Genomic DNA, 18,060 nt, shown 5'->3' with positions numbered 1-18,060 from the left:
TAGTCTTTCACTCTGCTGTTCATGGTCCCTGAGATCATCGCTCAGTTCCAATTGATCTCAATCAATACACGTAGCTCACCAGTTTTTGGCAGGCGTTCAATCAAATGAAAAATGCTGCATATTCATGCGTAAAGTGAATGCTATCACGTGATTATTTCAGGCGATGTCTTCCCACTCGAATCTATACATGGATCCTGTTCTGCTTTCCGGATGCCATAACTTCACGTCTTGGATCGAGTAAAACAGATTTTGCTGATAAGCATGGTCGTTGTCAATGTTACCTAGAATATGAGCATTCGAAACCCTAGGTAAATATCAATGCATTTGCAAACCTGCTACGATGGACGTTACAAGCGTAAAATATGTACTTGAGTGCTAAATGGCTACTTCAGCGCAACTACCTTATTCCTTGTTGGAAATGCATGGCATATAACTCGTCACTTTGATCTGCTACATCAACATTTGCACAAGACAGCAATCAAACCAGACTTATATAAAAGGCTTTGCTGCGGTAGTCTTTTTCTTGACAAGATTCAATGAATTCCCGTTTTTGTTCTTGGGCATCCAGCGTGTCACGACAGCTCAACTGACCGCAACCGCAACCCACAACCCGCCGAACGATTTCGGTTGCCGCCAATCACAGTACAAAGATGGTTTTTTTTTCCATACACAATCACCTTGTTCCAATGAATGTGGACTGCACTGGTATGTGAATATGACTACCTGCATTGTCCCGGAAGAAATAACTTCATGTTACATTATAGTGATAAATCTCCTACAGAACCTAGATACTATTAACCTTGTAACAAAATCAGTACTGGATGAGAAATGGTGACAGCTATATACATGCAGAGACAGACGTACGGAGCAGCAATTCCTGTTATATACTATTTGCCTCGGCCGTCAATTCACGTTGGATTACCTGCAATCGTCTTGGAGATTCAATCGAATGTTACCAAAGAATCGATGAAACGATCGATTGAATATTGCTTACAAGTACACATACCAGCGGTTTAACAATCTACCATTTTTTGTTCTTCTTGGGCACTGACAAGATTTCATTCTCAGTGAGGTCATCACTGTCAACCAGCTTAAACAATCCCTATTGGCAACAGTTACGTAATACCCTTTGGGCTGAAAAATGTCTGCTCGTCTTGAAGGAAACGATTGAAGACAGTGTTAACGAAGGCAAGCAGCACCTTGACCCTCTGGCGGCACTTACATGGTATCTCGCCAGCAGTAAAGAACAGAAATTGAAATTGAAATATATGGAAGATCCCACCATCCAGCTCTTGTGCACCATTTCAGAATCATGATTTATCGCAGTTATTTTATTTCTGCTGCAAATAAAAAACTTCCGTTGAACTTCCACCAACAAGAAAGAAGGATATGAATCCTGAATTGGAAGCATTTCAAGTTACTGAATCACAAGTCGTATTGATAACAGTTGTCAGGGCAGCACTCGATGCTCTGGGATGTACTGCATTGCTGTGATTAATCTCAATTCGCATTCCCCAAATGCTTTCAATGCCACAATCATCAAGACGGTAAGTTCATTCTTCTGCGATTGATAAAGTTGTTGCTAATATGTCAATCACTTTGGGATGTCGAACCACTGTCTTGGAGAGGCGATCAGTACCAGGTCGGAAAGCATGGGGAAGGCTGAACATGTGCGTTGAACCGGTGTGAGAGAGAAAAAAGTTGCGGTTGCGGTCAGTTGAGCTGGCGCGTGTGTGAAGAAATGGGAACAGTAAGATACTGCGAGACTTTGGGTAGGTGCTTTTAATGGAATAAGAAGCAAAGAATTAAGTCTACCAGTAGATGATTGTAATAATAGGGAGTTCTAATTGTTGTACCACCTCCATCATTATTGAACACTGATCAATCCATAAATACGACAGTGTGAACTGGCGTGCGTGTGTTGAAAGTGAAACAAAAGTTGCGATTGCGGGTTGCGATTGCGGTTGTGGGTGCGGTTGCGGTTGCGGTTGCGGTCAGTTTAGCTGGCGTGTGTGAGCTGGACGGGTTTTGTTGCCTTGACATGTTAAGGGGGAGGGACGTTCTCTGTTGATCCGACCCGATACCTACTGCTTGTTTGTTTCTTGTAGTAGTACAAATGCGGCATTTCGGCTTGTGTTTGCAATGAGTACTCTGAATACATACACCTTTGAGAATGGTGAATGAATTTCTCCCAAGTTGATAACTAAAGTACCCCTTCCACATGGCAATGCAACCAAGAGGGTAGATTAACATAGCAATAGAGTTTACTCGGTAAACTTTGATGCGTTCAGGGGGTCTTTTGAAATGGTCCGCGATGGATACTACGGAATTGCCGTTGACATTATATATCGTGGCAAGGAGAATGCGGCTGTGCAGAAAGCAAACTAAATGCTATTGTTACAAAGATGACGCAGATCATCCATGGAAATATTCTGCATTATCAGTCAGCTGAGGCGAATCAAGTATTTACCGAAGGAAGAAAACCCGGTGATCTCGATAAATGTAGATCAGCTTGAGGTTTTGGATAGATCGATGCTTTTGATGGAAGAAAAGTTCTAGGCTGGCAACAATGGTGGTTGTTGTAGTTGTTGTTTCAAGGCTGTGCAAGCTCTTGCATTTTGACTGATGAGCCAGACCGGACTGGCTGACTGACTTTTTTGAGCTGCTGAATTCTGCGAATTGCTGATTGGGGAAACTTTTCCTCTTTCACTCTTCCAACTTTCTTTCTTCCTCGCCTTCCCACCCACCCGGCACACGCCCCTCATGGACCCGGACCACGACAAGGAAGTTGGGCTGGAGATTTCTGCTCCTCCACCATCATACATTTCGTCGCAGATGCCATCCCGCCTGAAAACTTTCTTCACCGGCACAGGTGCGTCGTTGCCAGAAATCAGGCAGAACAACGCAGCATCTTTCGCCGTTCCGAACGAGTTTAATTTCCCTCCACAGCCGCAAAAGGGATTCAAAAGCAACTCTTGGTTTTCTTCGGCGACGTTCAGCCAGACCAACAAGACGGTTCGCCGAGTTGTGTCTGCACCAAATACGAAGCTTTTGAACTTGACTAAGCAGCAGCAGCAACAGCAACAACAACAACAACAACAACATCAACCAAACTTTGCGAGCTTGAGACTTCATGCGGGCACAAACCCAAACTTGGCAGCAGAGTACGCGAGTAGCAAGAGCAGCAGCAGTGATAGCAGCAGCGGCGGTTTGCCGAGCAACGCCTCTTGCATGTCTGTTCCAGCAGCCATGCAACAGCGTCTGCGCCTCGATCGCCGCACGTACTCTAGCAGCAGCATCAAAGTGAAGAAAGTCGAAGTCGGCCCTTCCAGCTTTTCCAAAGTGCGAATGCTCGGAAAGGGCGATGTTGGCAAAGTTTACATGGTCCGCCAAAAAGGCACCGACAAGCTATTTGCCATGAAAGGTATGTCGTCCGAATTTGGCGTTCAATTCCATCATTCACTAAAAAATTATAACAAAGTGCTGTCTAAGCGAGAGATGATCAAACGAAACAAGATTAAGCGTGCGCTCGCAGAGCAGGAAATTTTGACAACGGCGAATCATCCTTTCATTGTCACCTTGTACCACTCTTTCCAGAGTCAGGATTATTTGTACTTTGTTATGGAGTACTGCATGGGAGGCGAGTTTTTCCGAGGTAATTTTTTTCTCTTTCATTGTCCACCGTAACTGTCACAACAACGGTGGCTAACTTGGCTGTTTAGCATTGCAATTGCGACCTGGCAAATGTTTGAGTGAAGACGGCGCCCAATTCTATGCAGCCGAAGTGACTGCAGCTTTAGAATATCTACATCTGCAGGGCCACATCTACCGGGACCTGAAACCTGAAAGTGAGTTTTCTTTTTATTTTAGGTCGTTCAGTATGGCAACTGACAAGGAATAATCTCTGGATCAGATATTTTGCTCCACCAGAGTGGCCACATCATGTTGACAGATTTCGACCTTAGCAAGGGATCGCATCCTCCTGGCAACCCCGGTGTCGTAAAATCAGCCTCGCCGTATCAGGTAACGCGTCGTATTACTGACCTGCATATGCATGCCAGTTGCTCACTCACTCATTTCATCTGCAGCCCCCATCCATCGATACACGGAGCTGCGTAAATAACTTACGGACAAACAGCTTTGTTGGTACAGAGGGTAAGCCTCATGCGCATCCAAATCATCTTTGCATTTTCTGCTGACAAGTCCATCCATTGCAGAATATATTGCTCCAGAAGTCATTCAAGGCTGCGGTCACACCAGTGCTGTTGATTGGTGGACTCTTGGTATTCTCATTTACGAAATGCTGGTAAGCAAAAGAGCGTTTTGCATACATTACATGGATCGACAGCGCGTATTAATATATTTTCTTGTTAGTATGGCACTACACCCTTCAAAGGTGCCAACCGCAACGAGACGTTTACTCGCATTATGCGCTTGGAACCTGCGTTCCCTGACCAGCCTGCACCGTACAGCAAGAGCATCAGCAACAACTGCAAAAACTTGATGCGCAAACTGTTGCACAAGGACGAGAACCGTCGGTTAGGATCTCGAGCAGGTGCATCGGATGTCAAAGCGCACCCCTTCTTCAAGAATGTCAATTTTGCACTGCTGCGTCATTGTGTGCCTCCTATTATCCCTCAAGTCCAGCAACCGAATGGTATCGATGCTATCAACTTTAGAAAAATGCCACCAGAGAGCGTCAGTTTAGATCTAGAATCAGACCGTGTCATGATGTCTATCAAGGACAATGACATTGGCAGTAATCCATTTGAAAAGTTTAATTCAGGTACGTGTTAAGTCGACAAGCTGGAAAAAAGGAGAAGAAAATCCTAATGAATTCTTTTTCTGCTACAGTGACTTTGTACCATGACGGCGATGATTCCGATTAAGTTCATTATCATACCTCCTCCATATTATTCCCGCTTGTTTTCTTTCCTCTCTACCTTGAACGCATAGTATTCGCATACACTATATTATTTGTATCTGTTGTTGTTCTTTCTTTTTCCTTTCAGTACTTAATAATTTGCAACTAAACAACAAACTTATTTCATTTTACAGCTTACAGCAGATACCTGTTAGACTTTCCCTTTTGATTGCAATCCTTTGACAATAGTCCAAACGCATAATAATGTAGGAAACAGAAAACAACTCATTGGTTTCATAGTTGGCATCTCTGGCAAGCCATTGACACTGTGTTATGGATTACTATGGCCCAAGTTTACAGACAGTGGGAAATAGCCAACCACAACACGTTTTTCAATTAAAAAGGTTTGAGGCATTGTACAATTGGGCATGCAGAATGGTCGTTCGTGATCAAATATGCTACTGGCGTTCCAGTTCCTGTCTGAGAATCGCGTACTATCAACGTATACATAACATCCATCACTCGACTCGATATTTTGTACGTCGCATCGAGACAAAATTGATTAACTACATGCATACACTCGACCGACCTGCCTGGAGATTGGAACCCGATACCATATAAGCTAATACTAGTCGAATATGAAGTAGTGTGTCGACGCTAAATATACGGTAACTCTGTTGAAACAAGAGTTTCTACATCCAGATCCTAGCAGAGATCGCGTCATTTTCATGATATTTATAAAGTCTTGTTTGTATCTGAGGTTGTTTATGTATGTAGATAAAGTTTATATGTAAAGCTCAAATTTTGTCAAGTACGTATCTGCCATTATCCCTACCTTAACCATGGCATTATAGACATCATCATCATATGTAACGTTTCTCTGGCCGGCAGTATCCAGACGCTCTAATCTTCGCAACAACGTAATGCGAATATCACAGCAATTTCTGCCTTCGTCTAATTGACGGGCAATTTCTTCCACGTTGCTGGCTGTCAAAGGAAGGGTGCGCAAATCCTCATTATCACCAGGTATATGATTGCAATGATCCTTTTGCATCACAAGCGAACAAACGAAAGGTGGATGATGCTAAGATGGTTGCTTTGTATGTAGCCAGACAACAACGTTTTTTCGAGTCCTTCTGAGCAACTCTGGTATTACGCTTGGGTGTGTAGGTTCCTGCTCCGTTACTGGTCAGCCTTCTTTTCCTTTAGTTTTTCTCTTATGGATCCACATGCACGCGCAAAGTTCCTGAATTTTTCTGTGATATTCTCTCCAGTTTGCCGCAGGGACAACGATATCTTCTTTGGGAATAATGGCGTAGACTCCTGGCACAACCGAATGAGCGAGGTTTTCATGAAGTTTTGCAATATCGGTGGTTATCTTTAGCTTCTTTAGCTTTTCCATTTTGGGCTTTCTCGAGTTTCCCAAAGCCACAGGGTAGCAAAATTCGCACTCAACCAGGTTAAAATAAGAGGATGCGGGACTTGAGATGGGGTAGCGACCGTCCCATCCCAGTCCGAGCCCTATCTATGTAAGATCGCTTGAAATAACGATTCTGATTCTTTCCTAACTCGAGGTCGTCACATCAGCTAGTGCAAAGAACGAAGATGCGGCGAAAGGATGCAGTGCAGCGCTTGGCAGCTCTTTCCGTCGGAAAATCTAAAGCCCAAGCGTCGCTTTCCCTTAGCATCTCGAACCTGTAAGTCGGAAAAACTCTCTTCGCGCCTCTGTATCAACACTAATTATACTACTAATCCGAATAGTATCCACAGACTTCCGCACGAGACCTTAATCGAAGAAACACACTATGGAGAAAGCGAACCTTGGAGCTCGACATTGGATCCAGTCCTGTCGGCAATCATCGCAGACCCAGACCGCAATGTGTATCTCAGATGGTAATCGATGCTCTCTCTGTCATTTAGGAATTTTGCTAACGCCTATATCAATAGGTCGAATATAGTCACTGGAGAAAACAAAGCGTCGATACCTCCCGAATCCAGTTTGACGTAACACTGTGCATTATAGACCAGCTAACCTCGGGATCATCCGTTGACCATGGGGAGGCAAAGTTCGCAGAACCAACAGGAAATGTGGATGCCCTGGCGTCCGATCTTGCAAGACTTGCCCCGCTTAACAAAAGGTGTCACCGAGAAGACAGGGCTGGATTCGGCACTTTCGTTCCAAATACATGGTATGTTTCTTTTTTTGTGGTTGTCGGTACAAGCTGTTTACTAATGTACACATTAAGGTGGCATATAACCGTATACATGACCACAATGTTACCGGACGCCTCCATATTGGTGCACTGCAACGACTGACTCGAGTCCTTTTCGCAGGAAGCAATGCAAATTTTATGCATCTTCATACAGCATAATTAGCTCGGGGTACATATGCTCTTTCAACCAACGCCTGTGCTCCTGGTAGATATATGTTGGGACTTCCCAGTCTATGTAGGCTTGAATGGTGTCAATTCATTGAGGAGCGTCTTCCACAGTAAATAGTGCAATGAAGCAATAAACGATTTCAAGCAAAGTGCTGCTCGATCCTAAAACTGGCGTCGTTCACCAGCTGCTTGGCGACTTGGCTATCATGCCTTTTGTATTGGCTCAAGATCGTGGCCAATCCTTTTTCAGGGCCCAGTGGCCCCATTTTGGCTGGGACTGACCAAATTCAAACTTTTCAGCACGGTACCTGAGGAGTGTAGGAAGTATAGGCACGTTTTCCGTAATTTCTCTCATATGAGAATCCTCATCTTTTGGCCTATCTACTTGCATCGCGCTAACTCGAGATTTCTCCGCAGGCTTCTTTTGATGAAAGCAAATGTCTCAGGTGCAAATTGTTCCTGGTCAACGATATAGTCCATGGGCTCAGGTCTACCGTTCTCATCGACAATATTTCCTTGTCCATCATCGGATAAAAATTGAGCACTCACGTTTGAAATTGCAATAGTGAAAAAAAAGAAAGTAGCGGGAGAATACAACTGCACCTAATATAAGAATGAGCATGCAACATTGGATTTCGTAAGTAGGCGACATCTATTTTGGATATGCGACAGATATTTTTGAAACAGCGACATAGATATTCAAGACCTGCGACATTACTTTTGTAAAGAGAAACCTTTCTCGTGCTCTTTTTAATGTATGCCATTCGGTGTTCGCTCTAAAATGAATAAGACAAGAACGGGGAGAGAAGATTATGTTTTTTACAAGAAGGACTTGACGTGGTTCTCGCAGACTTCACGGAGCTTGGCCTCGAGTTCCTTGGAGAGGACACCCTTGGTGCGGATTTCCTCAAGGACGGGCTTGTGCTCGGCCTGGATGTGGGAGATGAAGTCCTTTTCCCACTCAACGACCTTGTTGACGGGGAGCTTGTCAAGGAAACCGTTGACACCAGCAAAGACGATAGGAACCTGGACTTCAATGGCCAAGGGGCTGTACTGGGGCTGCTTGAGCAATTCGGTGAGACGAGCACCACGGTTCAACAAGAACTGGGTGGAGGCATCCAAGTCAGAACCGAACTGGGCGAAGGCAGCGACTTCACGATATTGGGCCAAGAAAAGCTTAAGCGAACCAGCGACTTGCTTCATAGCCTTGGTCTGGGCAGCGGAACCGACACGGGAGACAGACAAACCGACGTTAATGGCGGGACGGACACCCTTGAAGAAGAGTTCGGCTTCCAAGAAGATCTGACCGTCAGTGATGGAAATGACGTTGGTAGGAATGTAAGCGGAGACATCACCACCCTGAGTTTCACTGTGGTGACATACATTGTTAATATCAAGATGGGTGCAAGTTTGAAGTCGTAACGTCAACTTACATAATGGGAAGGGCGGTCATGGAACCATAACCAAAGTCCTTGTTCATCTTGGCAGCACGCTCCAAAAGACGGGAGTGGAGGTAGAAGACATCACCAGGGTAGGCTTCACGACCAGGAGGACGACGAAGCAAAAGGGACATCTGACGGTAGGCAACAGCCTGCTTGGACAAGTCATCGTAGATGATCAAAGAGTGACGGCCGTTGTCACGGAACCATTCACCGAAAGCAGCACCAGAGAAAGGAGCAAGGTACTGAAGGGGAGCAGCCTCAGAGGCAGTGGCAGCAACGACGGTGGTGTACTTCATGGCGTCGTTTTCCTCAAGGGTGCTGACCAACTGAGCGACGGTAGAACGCTTCTGACCGACAGCAACGTAGATACAGTACAGCTTCTTGGACTCGTCGTTGCCGTTGTTCCAGTTCTTCTGGTTAAGAATGGTGTCAAGAGCGACAGCCGTCTTACCGGTCTGACGGTCACCAATAATCAATTCACGCTGACCACGACCGATGGGGACCATGGAGTCAACAGACTTGATACCAGTCTGCATGGGCTCGTTGACGGAGTGACGAGGCAAAATGCCAGGAGCCTTAACCTGGACACGGGAGCGGCCAACGGTCTCCAGAGGACCCTTACCGTCAATGGGGTTGCCAAGGGCATCGACGACACGGCCCAAGATGCCAGGACCGACGGGGACGTCGACGATAGCACCGGTACGCTTGACGGTGTCACCTTCCTTGATCAAACGATCGTTACCGAAAACGACAATACCGACGTTGTCGGGTTCCAAGTTGAGGGCCATACCCTGGATACATCTGCGTGAGTATATGTATTCCACAAAATAATCTAATCTGATGGATCTTATCTTACCTTCAAACCGCTGGAGAATTCAACCATTTCTTCGGCCTGGACGTTCTTCAAACCGTAGACACGGGCAATACCGTCACCAATGGACAAGACACGGCCGGTCTCCTGGAGGTCGACCTCGGAGGAAGCACCTAGGATGCGCTGTTCGAGGATGGAGGAGACTTCAGAGGTGTTGGGCTTGGCCGAGGCGTAGGTGCGAGTGGCAGCAGCGGCAACTGCACCAAGGTTGAGACGGGCCTGATGTATTAACAAAGTAGGTCAGTTTTTCTCTACGCGTCAAGAAATAACCATAGGAATCAAAAGTGCAAGTGTAAACGTGTTTCGAAAAAAAAACTATGCGTGCCCAGAAGCAGTGCGAAGAGAAAGCATAGAGTGCAGAGGTGCAGTTGCTTTCGGGCCAATGTGTATTTCTTCGTCACCATGCAATGACCAAGTTCGAAACTGGTCATCTGCAAATTAGGCACGACAAGCTGTTCGTACGTTCCACTGCGCCGAAAAAGAAGAAGAGGGTGAGGTAGGGGAAGTAACTTACAGCGGGAGCAAGGCTGCGAACCGCCAAAGGACGAGCGACACGAGCGACGTTTCTGAGCATGACGATCGGTTGTGAGGTGTGAGAGGAGGGAAACCAAAATTTTTTCAGTTGGCACCAGGGGTGGCCGCCATAGCAAATGGTGCTAACGTCATTCAGCGGATCTTTAAATTTTTGTTTTCTCTCGCCGTGGTCGTTAAAGCTCGGTCAAAACGACCCTTCGACCTTTGGCATCTGTCAAGCACGATATGTATCAGTATATATCCGTGAATTTCTTTAGTTATGGATTCTCAGTATATACTCGATCCTTATTCCATTAAGAGTGCGCTGAATTAGTGCTAGAAATAAGCCCAATACTTTTGAGTAATGAACTTTTACATTTGACTGGACGCTCGATTTTGATATATATCTAAGTATTTAGTATCTTACAGCTATATGTCGAGCTTGCTAAATGAAAAAGGACAATAAACTTCTAATGTTTGCTTTGATATACGATGTACTGGTCGATTGCTACATTGGAGCCGCTCGGAGTATATCACTGCACTCTGAAGTTAGCCAACTTAGAGGAGATTGAACCTGACAATTCGCGTTAAAGCGCGTCTTTTTCGCGTTACCAAAATGACCATAGACTTTGACAAGATACACCAGCGGCCTGCCCACGCCGATGGGCACACTGTTATTGCCTACAAGAAAGACGGAGCGCAAGTGTCTTAATCCCTGGATGCCATTGCTTAAGCTTACCGTATACCTTAAACAGAGGCCTCATTACAGCAGGTGCCGACGCGATCGTCAGAGTCTTTGACACTGCCAAATCGCAACGCAGCAAACCTGGCGAGAACATTTCTGAACATGCCGAGGGAGTATTCTCCGTGGCTGTCCATGTACGATTCAAAATCTGCCCTGGAATGCTCTGAGGAACAATGACCTGACCTGACCTTGTTCTAACTAGAATGATACGTTTGCTACGGCCGGCGAAGACGGTGCTGTTTCCATATATCGATGCAACAACAATCACTTTGAAAAGTATCTCGTTCGAAGTACAGTACCCGTACGATGGCTATCGTACAGTGCAAATGGCGCAAAGATCGCTGTAGCGGCCGAGTAAGCAATCAAGATGCAATCACTGCAATTTTTCTTGATCCTGACGTATATGCTAGCGAGGAAATTATCCGCATAGTACTCGTTCGAGATATAACCAGCATCGTTCAGCTTGTTGGACATACAAAATCTGTGAAATGCGTGGCATTTGATCCTGTTGGCGACTACCTCGTAAGCCTTGGATTTATCACTGTGAATGAACCATAGCTACAATATCTGCTACTAGATCTCGTCTGGCTGCGAAGGCGATGTACGAATTTGGGATACAAACTCGGTTTCTGGAGCACCGCAATGTGTAAAGACACTGAGCGGTGCGATTCGAAGCACATTGGCAGACTCGCATCTTTTAGGAACTATCGCTTGGAAACCAGATGGCAGCTGCATTGCCTTGCCCGGTACCAATAATGGTATGTGATCGAGAAAGCCCTTTTTCTCTCAAAAGTATCGAAAAAGCTCATTCTTTGCATGCATTCTTGTTAGATATCTGCATTTACCAGCGTCATCTGTGGACAAAGAGCTTCTCCTTGGAAAATGGGCATACAGATGTACGTAACATCTTTGGAATCAAAAGAGTACAACGTTACTGAATTATTTGTGTTTAATGTTAGGATGTCATTACTTTTGCCTGGTCTCCTAATGGAAGATACTTGTGTTCAAGCGGTGCTGATAAACAGCTAATCATCTGGGACATGAAAACCAGAAAAATCCTATCGAAATACGGAAGCACAGACGAAGTTTCCGGTATTTCATGGCACCCTAAAGAGAACCAGTTAGCATTTGTGGACCGCCACGGACAACTGTCCGTGTGGGATGATCCCATTGATGTATCCCTGCCTGGCGCGCAGCATCCAGCAAGTGCAGTGAGCAATGTCGATAGCGAACTAGATCGATTACTGGCTGGCGATATGGGCGTGAATCCAGCGACACCGAAGCCACAACAGCACCAACAACAAAGCAAAGAAAAGTCTCGTCGATTAGCTCAAAAATCTATGGTGATGGATGAAGCCGAGGACGACTTGACGCAGGGTCAAGAAGTTGAAGATGTGGGCGAAGACCTTGAAGATCCAGATATCGACATGTTTTCAGACAGAGACGATTTTGTGATTGATGATGACGGTGCTGGATACGCCGAGGGATTTACGACCCAGGATGATGGAGCAGATGCTGTTACACATCAAGGACGTTACCCGACTGCAGTCTCTAGAGGGCCACAGTACAAGATCACTCCTCATCCGTGCATCCAGCCTGGAGCAACAGAGTTCCGCCACATGGACGTATCAGACTCATCGAAACCTCGAGAAGGAGAGCGTAGATACATGGCTTTCAGCATGTTTGGCATTGTTTACACGATTTTCCAAGATACCCACTCTGTCGTGAACGTCGAGTTTCATGATCAGTCATCAAACCGCAACTTCCATTTTACTGACTACAACAACTACACACTTGCCTCAATCGGCGAAAATGGCGTCGTATTTGGTGTCGAGGGAGGCGAGAACAAGACGACAGACGAAGAGAACGAGGACGCTTCCACGGCATCTATCATATACTATCGTCCTTTGAATAACTGGGCAGACAGTTCGGAGTGGACTGTCCGATTACCTGAAGGCGAAGATGTTCAGAGTAAGGCATAAGATATACAGAGAGTGAAATATTCGAAAATCCCTAACTATAGATCATAGGTGTGGCTATTAACGATGGATATGTTATTGCAGCCACGTCGGCTGGCTACGTTCGCATATTCACAATCACTGGTATCCAGACACATTTATTTAAACTGGAAAATATCGTTGCCATTGCAGGCGGTGGCAACCTGGCCATGTTCGTATATTCTGTCGGAACCAGCTTCAACGGTAACTACTCGATTACAGGCTTACCTGCTCGAATCGCATAGCTCTAAATGAATTCATAGGCGAACACAACCTGGAATTCATGATAATGGAAACGGATACGCGGAATATCTTGCAAAAAGATAAACTACCGTTGCAGAAAGGCGCAGAGCTGACATGGGTTGGTTTCTCTGACTCTATGGTAGGGCTGATACATGGAATGAGGACATGTCTCACGTGATGAGGACTAAATACACGGTTTAATTTAGCAAGCTGCCATGTATGACTCGAATGACGTGTTGAGTGTGCTGTATCAACAACGGAAAATGAACCGATCGACCTGGGTGCCTGTATTCGACGGCAAGATCGTTGCTTCTCAAAAAGGTCGTAAGGAGCGGTATTGGCCGATTGGTATATTGAGAGATAAACTCATGTGCCTAGTATTGAAGGTTTGCTTTGCTTTTGGTGTCAGTTGCCTCAAAAGGCGAGTATGGCTTAATATCCATCGTCATGTTCTGTAGAAATCCAACGAGGAACCTTACTTTCCCCGTCCGCCTGTGAGCGACATTGAGCTGCAAATGCCCACATTGAATACAGACACCGAAGTTGGACGGTTGGAAGAGGCACATTTGAGAGAATTGGTCATTAGCACGCATGAGCGCGACGAAGCGGTCGCATCAGGACTAGAGGATGAACTTTACGCGGAACTCAGAAAGGCCGAGATTGACATGGACAAGACGTTGCTGCAGCTTATCCGACTTGCATGCAGAGCGGATAAGCACCAGCGTGCACTTGATCTTACACATGCGCTGCACTTGACCAAATCCGTGGATGGTGCCATCAAGATTGCGTCTCACCACGGAATGGCGTCCCTTGCAGAAAAAATGATGCAAGTCAAAGAGGTATGTTCGATCACTTAATACCGCTCGCTTAAATTCTTCCGACATCGGCTTAACAACTTTGTTCTTTCTTCCTCAGGACAAGCTAGCGGCAGAGTCGGGCGGTTCGAAACGTCGAGCAGACGGAGAAGTTGAAGATCTTTTAGTGTCCAGCAAACGTCTCAGACTTTGACGCGGTAACATGTGTACATAGTAATCACCATCATAGCAATCAATCGAAAACAAAAAATTATCATCAATGTAAAATGCAATGGAGATACAATGCAATACAAAAATTGATCCTATTAGTCGAATGGTCTGGAAATCACATGGTATCAATAATAAGCATCAAGAAATACTTAAGACTCGTTTGTTCCATCAATTGATCAATTTGCGGGCTGAAGGTTGCTGCACCACCAAGCTCTGGGTGGATTCCCCTAAATCAGAACTGGATTGTACCTTTTGTGGCGAAGAAATGTTGTCAGTCGCTGATGAATTGCATATACGTTGTTTCGAGGCCTTAATCTATTAACCTTATCCGAGAATGTAGGCAAAAGGCAACAGCATATACTAGCCAATGGTGACATTCAGATGGATAGCGCTTGGTCATCCCAGAGTCTTTTAGGCCTCTTGGCGGGAATAACGTTTCCCCGGGGCCAATCCATGGGCTGCATGCGACGGATTTCAGAAAAGGGCATTGATCTTCGGAGAACATGGGACATATCGGCAGCGACCGAGCTAATAATTTTCCAGAAGTCGGGGAGGATTCCGATATACATAACTAAAAGGCATCCATTGCCAAACATGGATTTTTTTGCTTCTTCTTCTCTCCACCCATGTTATCACGCATCAACGATGCATTCTTCCGTGGCAAGAAGGAGCTTTGGAAGAAGATCATAAAATGTGTGGTGGCGTACGAGATCACATTCATTTTGATCCTGGTGCCACCTATCATACAAATTCTCAGCCATGGTGTCCCTTACCTATTCGTGCTTGCAGTCCTCTTCTTCAACGCGAGCGGCACGGCCGGCTTTCAGATCGAAGAAATTATTCTCAACATCATGTTTCTGATACCATCCGCTATATTTTGCGGTCTGATTGCATACTTTTGCACATTATACAACAAGGCGTTGGAAGCTGGTGCGCCGCTCTACAGCAACGGAGTTGCCATCATTGCATCATTTGCATTCTTTGTTTGTGTATTCACGATCGCTTACACTCGCGTAAAATATCCTCGACTGTTCCTCGCATCACTGCAAGGTTTCCCCGTTCCGTTCTTCGCGCTGACACGTAACATATACGGCACATCCTTCAACGTCCTCAACATCGCCGGCATCGTCTACCCAATCTTCATGGGCGCTGCTGTATCCTTTCTGGTGAACCTGTGCTTGTGGCCTGAGACTGCATCGAAAGGATTAGAGTAAGTTTCAATTACAGATATTATTAAGGCTGGCGATAATTCATTCACCATTTTTTGCGCAGGTCATCTCTGGGAAAGAGTCTGACAGCATTGAACCAAGTTCTTCACTACCTCAGAGACGAGATGCACGGAGAGCCATTGACAAACGATGTATCTGTTTCTCGGGAGTTGCAACGCCTCAACGATGCTCTGCAAGCGTCCATTGATAAGATGCGCAAAGCACAGAAGGAAGCCAAATATGAAATTGTCGTTTCACGCTACTCGCCACTCTGGTATAAACCCGTTGTGCGTTCCCTCGACAAGCTCGCAAAGCATATGCTCGGCATTTCATTGGCTGTTGAGCGTGTGAATCGGATCATGATTGAGAGCAGGATATCATCTCAGCTCGCAAACTCTGGCTCATCATCGGCATATCAATCACATACGCATGGACTTCGACATCGACACCAAGATACTATGGAGCACAAACGCCTTGATACCCCATCATCGTCTGTCCACAGAGCCGAGTACAAAAATCTATCGAGATTGCAACGCTCCTTGGAACCAATTATGCAACGTTTTATGAAAGCATGCACGGCAACTTTGCAAATGTTGGAAAAGGAGCTTGCTAGCGGCAAAGCTATTCCAAAGCTACCAGATGATGGAAAATCCTCCCAGCCGCAACAGCAACAGCAACAACAGCAAAATACAGCGTTATCTGCAGCCTCTTTAGCGTCAGAGCAAACGATTGCCTCTGGACCGGCTGGAAAGCAAGAAGCAGATGTGAACGCTACCGAGCAGGATGAGGACTCTATTACCGATGATCTCGCGAGCGCACTGGAGCAATTCTGTCTGGATGCAGAAACAATTCTTTACAGAGAGTACCGCGACAAATTTGCTAGCCCGATGGAAGAGCACTATCTGATGTACACTATCAACTATGCTCTAATGGCGTTTGGCAGGGAGCTTTTGGTGCTCGAGCAGCAGGTCCAGGAACTCTTGGCAAAAAGACCAGCAAAGTGTTGGCCTCGTATTTTCTTCCCTCGGGTGCCTTTGCATAAATGGCTGATCCACGATCGCAGGAACGGCGCTAGCCCGCGCGAACCTCAGGAACAGTTGGTGCTGGATCAACAGCAAGAATTGGAAAGACTAGCTACCCGCCACTCGGAAATGCATGCGGAATCCAGTGCCGGTGGAGGACAGCAACATCACCACTGTGGCGACGGCAAGGACGAAAAATCGTCAATTATCAGCCAGCCTGTCCCTCTGCACAACGTTCCTGGTCGGCATTTCTGGAATCATTGGCTTTTCCGCATCAACAAATGGCTCAAATACGGTCCTACGCGCTACGCTCTCAAGTTTACTATCGTTATGGAATTGCTTGCCCTCATGGCCTGGTTACCGATCCCCGGTGTGAATGATCTCTATACGGTATGTAGTCATATATATGTTTTTCTTACAACATGATTTGTTTCTAATAATCAATGATTTAACAGCGTAACCACGGACAATGGGCAATGCTGCATTCTATGGTTGTCTCAAACTTTACTGTCGGTGCAACTGCGCAGCAGTGCTTCTACCGTGTTGTTTCAACCATCATTGGTGCTGTACTTGGCTACATCGTGTTGGTTGCAGGCAATCGCGACGAGAACCCATATGTAATTGCCGTGTTGATCCTTATTTTCCAAGTCATCCTGTGGTATATCTTCCTCGGTACAAAGTATCCGCGCATCGGTTTCATTTCCCTTTTGACCATGGCTGTCATCACGTCCACTGGCTACATGGATACGTACGACGAAAGATTGATTGATCCAGTTTGGAAACGTACGATCACTAGCATCATTGCTATCTTTGTCACCATGGTGGTGGATCAGATTCTTTGGCCGGTGTGGGCGCGTCAGACAATGCGCAAGTCGCTTGCCAACCTGTTGCTTGAGACAGGTATCCAATATTCCAAGGTTGCGTCGCTGGTGTGCCAAGAAGATATGCATTCGTCCCGATATGTTGCTACAGCCCGGGATGTCGAGAGAGCAAACAAGGATCTTAGACGCCAGCTTGGTCTGACTACCCAGATGCTTGGACTCGTTGCAACTGAGCCCAGACTGACCAAGGGACCTTTCCCAGCTTCAACCTATCGAAATATACTCGACCTGGAAAAAAAGATTCTTTACTGGATTCAACATTTATACGAGGTGCAGAAATTAATCCCGTCCAATGTCCGTCGTGAAATCACGGTGCCTGTTAGTTTATATCGCAAAGACCTGGCTGCCGCAGTCCATTTGTATCTGTTTACGTTAGCTGGCTCGCTGCGCACCAAGTCGTCTCTGCCCGCTATGCTGCCTTCAGCCGAAGTTGCACGACAGGCCCTTCAGCATCAGCAAGGTCTGATTTGGCAAGATAGTTACCAACTCGTATGTGCGCAGCAGGGAGACAACAAGAGCCCTAACATGGAACCGCTGGTCTATTGGCATACTTACGCTGCAGGATCCGTGGAAATCATTATACTCCAAGAAGCAATGGGCCAATTGGTCGCAAATCTCATGGGACAACATGTATTTTTAACAGCCACCGAAGACTGGATCAACGCATAATATTATTTTCAATCATTTACTTTTTTGTAGAGTATACCGTATGAAAAGCATAACCTCTCAGCATCTCCTGTATAATAAACATTTAATCATTCCCATCAACTCAAATGGATTTTTTGTCTTCGTCGGTAAATGAATTGTATGCATGACAGACGGCGTTTGAATTGACGTTGGCTGGTGCGCGCGCACGCTGCATGAAAAC

The 18,060-nt window shown here is 45.9% G+C and overlaps 6 protein-coding genes across 6 annotated transcripts; 5 read left to right on the top strand and 1 right to left on the bottom strand.

The window, feature by feature from the left end:
- Positions 1–686: 686 nt before the first annotated feature.
- Positions 687–1,316, top strand: VTP01DRAFT_1310 (uncharacterized protein; the record flags this gene model as incomplete). The annotated part of the gene is made up of 2 exons (XM_069379647.1): positions 687–705; positions 1,069–1,316. 2 exons carry the CDS (start codon positions 687–689, stop codon positions 1,314–1,316), a joined length of 267 nt encoding a protein of 88 aa, XP_069238718.1.
- A 1,447-nt stretch (positions 1,317–2,763) lies between these two features.
- VTP01DRAFT_1309 (uncharacterized protein) lies at positions 2,764–4,889 on the top strand (the record flags this gene model as incomplete). The annotated part of the gene is made up of 8 exons (XM_069379645.1): positions 2,764–3,424; positions 3,482–3,655; positions 3,723–3,848; positions 3,914–4,023; positions 4,089–4,155; positions 4,218–4,306; positions 4,375–4,786; positions 4,855–4,889. The coding sequence occupies 8 exons, from the start codon at positions 2,764–2,766 to the stop codon at positions 4,887–4,889; spliced, it is 1,674 nt and encodes a 557-aa protein (XP_069238717.1).
- Positions 4,890–6,469: 1,580 nt separating this feature from the next.
- On the top strand, positions 6,470–7,180 carry VTP01DRAFT_1308 (uncharacterized protein; the record flags this gene model as incomplete). The annotated part of the gene is made up of 4 exons (XM_069379644.1): positions 6,470–6,561; positions 6,626–6,757; positions 6,823–7,053; positions 7,111–7,180. 4 exons carry the CDS (start codon positions 6,470–6,472, stop codon positions 7,178–7,180), a joined length of 525 nt encoding a protein of 174 aa, XP_069238716.1.
- An 884-nt stretch (positions 7,181–8,064) lies between these two features.
- Positions 8,065–10,132, bottom strand: VTP01DRAFT_1307 (uncharacterized protein; the record flags this gene model as incomplete). Its single annotated transcript, XM_069379643.1, has 4 exons — positions 8,065–8,614; positions 8,679–9,478; positions 9,544–9,777; positions 10,073–10,132. The coding sequence occupies 4 exons, from the start codon at positions 10,130–10,132 to the stop codon at positions 8,065–8,067; spliced, it is 1,644 nt and encodes a 547-aa protein (XP_069238715.1).
- A 555-nt stretch (positions 10,133–10,687) lies between these two features.
- VTP01DRAFT_1306 (uncharacterized protein) lies at positions 10,688–14,064 on the top strand (the record flags this gene model as incomplete). The annotated part of the gene is made up of 12 exons (XM_069379642.1): positions 10,688–10,770; positions 10,827–10,950; positions 11,019–11,170; positions 11,227–11,338; positions 11,394–11,574; positions 11,648–11,712; positions 11,776–12,787; positions 12,847–13,017; positions 13,077–13,195; positions 13,263–13,442; positions 13,515–13,895; positions 13,972–14,064. 12 exons carry the CDS (start codon positions 10,688–10,690, stop codon positions 14,062–14,064), a joined length of 2,673 nt encoding a protein of 890 aa, XP_069238714.1.
- A 643-nt stretch (positions 14,065–14,707) lies between these two features.
- Positions 14,708–17,861, top strand: VTP01DRAFT_1305 (uncharacterized protein; the record flags this gene model as incomplete). The annotated part of the gene is made up of 3 exons (XM_069379641.1): positions 14,708–15,291; positions 15,354–16,701; positions 16,767–17,861. The coding sequence occupies 3 exons, from the start codon at positions 14,708–14,710 to the stop codon at positions 17,859–17,861; spliced, it is 3,027 nt and encodes a 1,008-aa protein (XP_069238713.1).
- Between the last annotated feature and the right edge of the window lie 199 nt (positions 17,862–18,060).

The sequence above is a fragment of the Rhizomucor pusillus genome (assembly GCF_041956525.1).
Source record: "Rhizomucor pusillus strain CBS 183.67 unplaced genomic scaffold VTP01scaffold_10, whole genome shotgun sequence".
NCBI classification, from domain to species: domain Eukaryota; kingdom Fungi; phylum Mucoromycota; class Mucoromycetes; order Mucorales; family Lichtheimiaceae; genus Rhizomucor; species Rhizomucor pusillus.
Note: the sequence above shows the minus strand (reverse complement) of the source record. Positions and strands in the feature narration are given on the sequence as shown.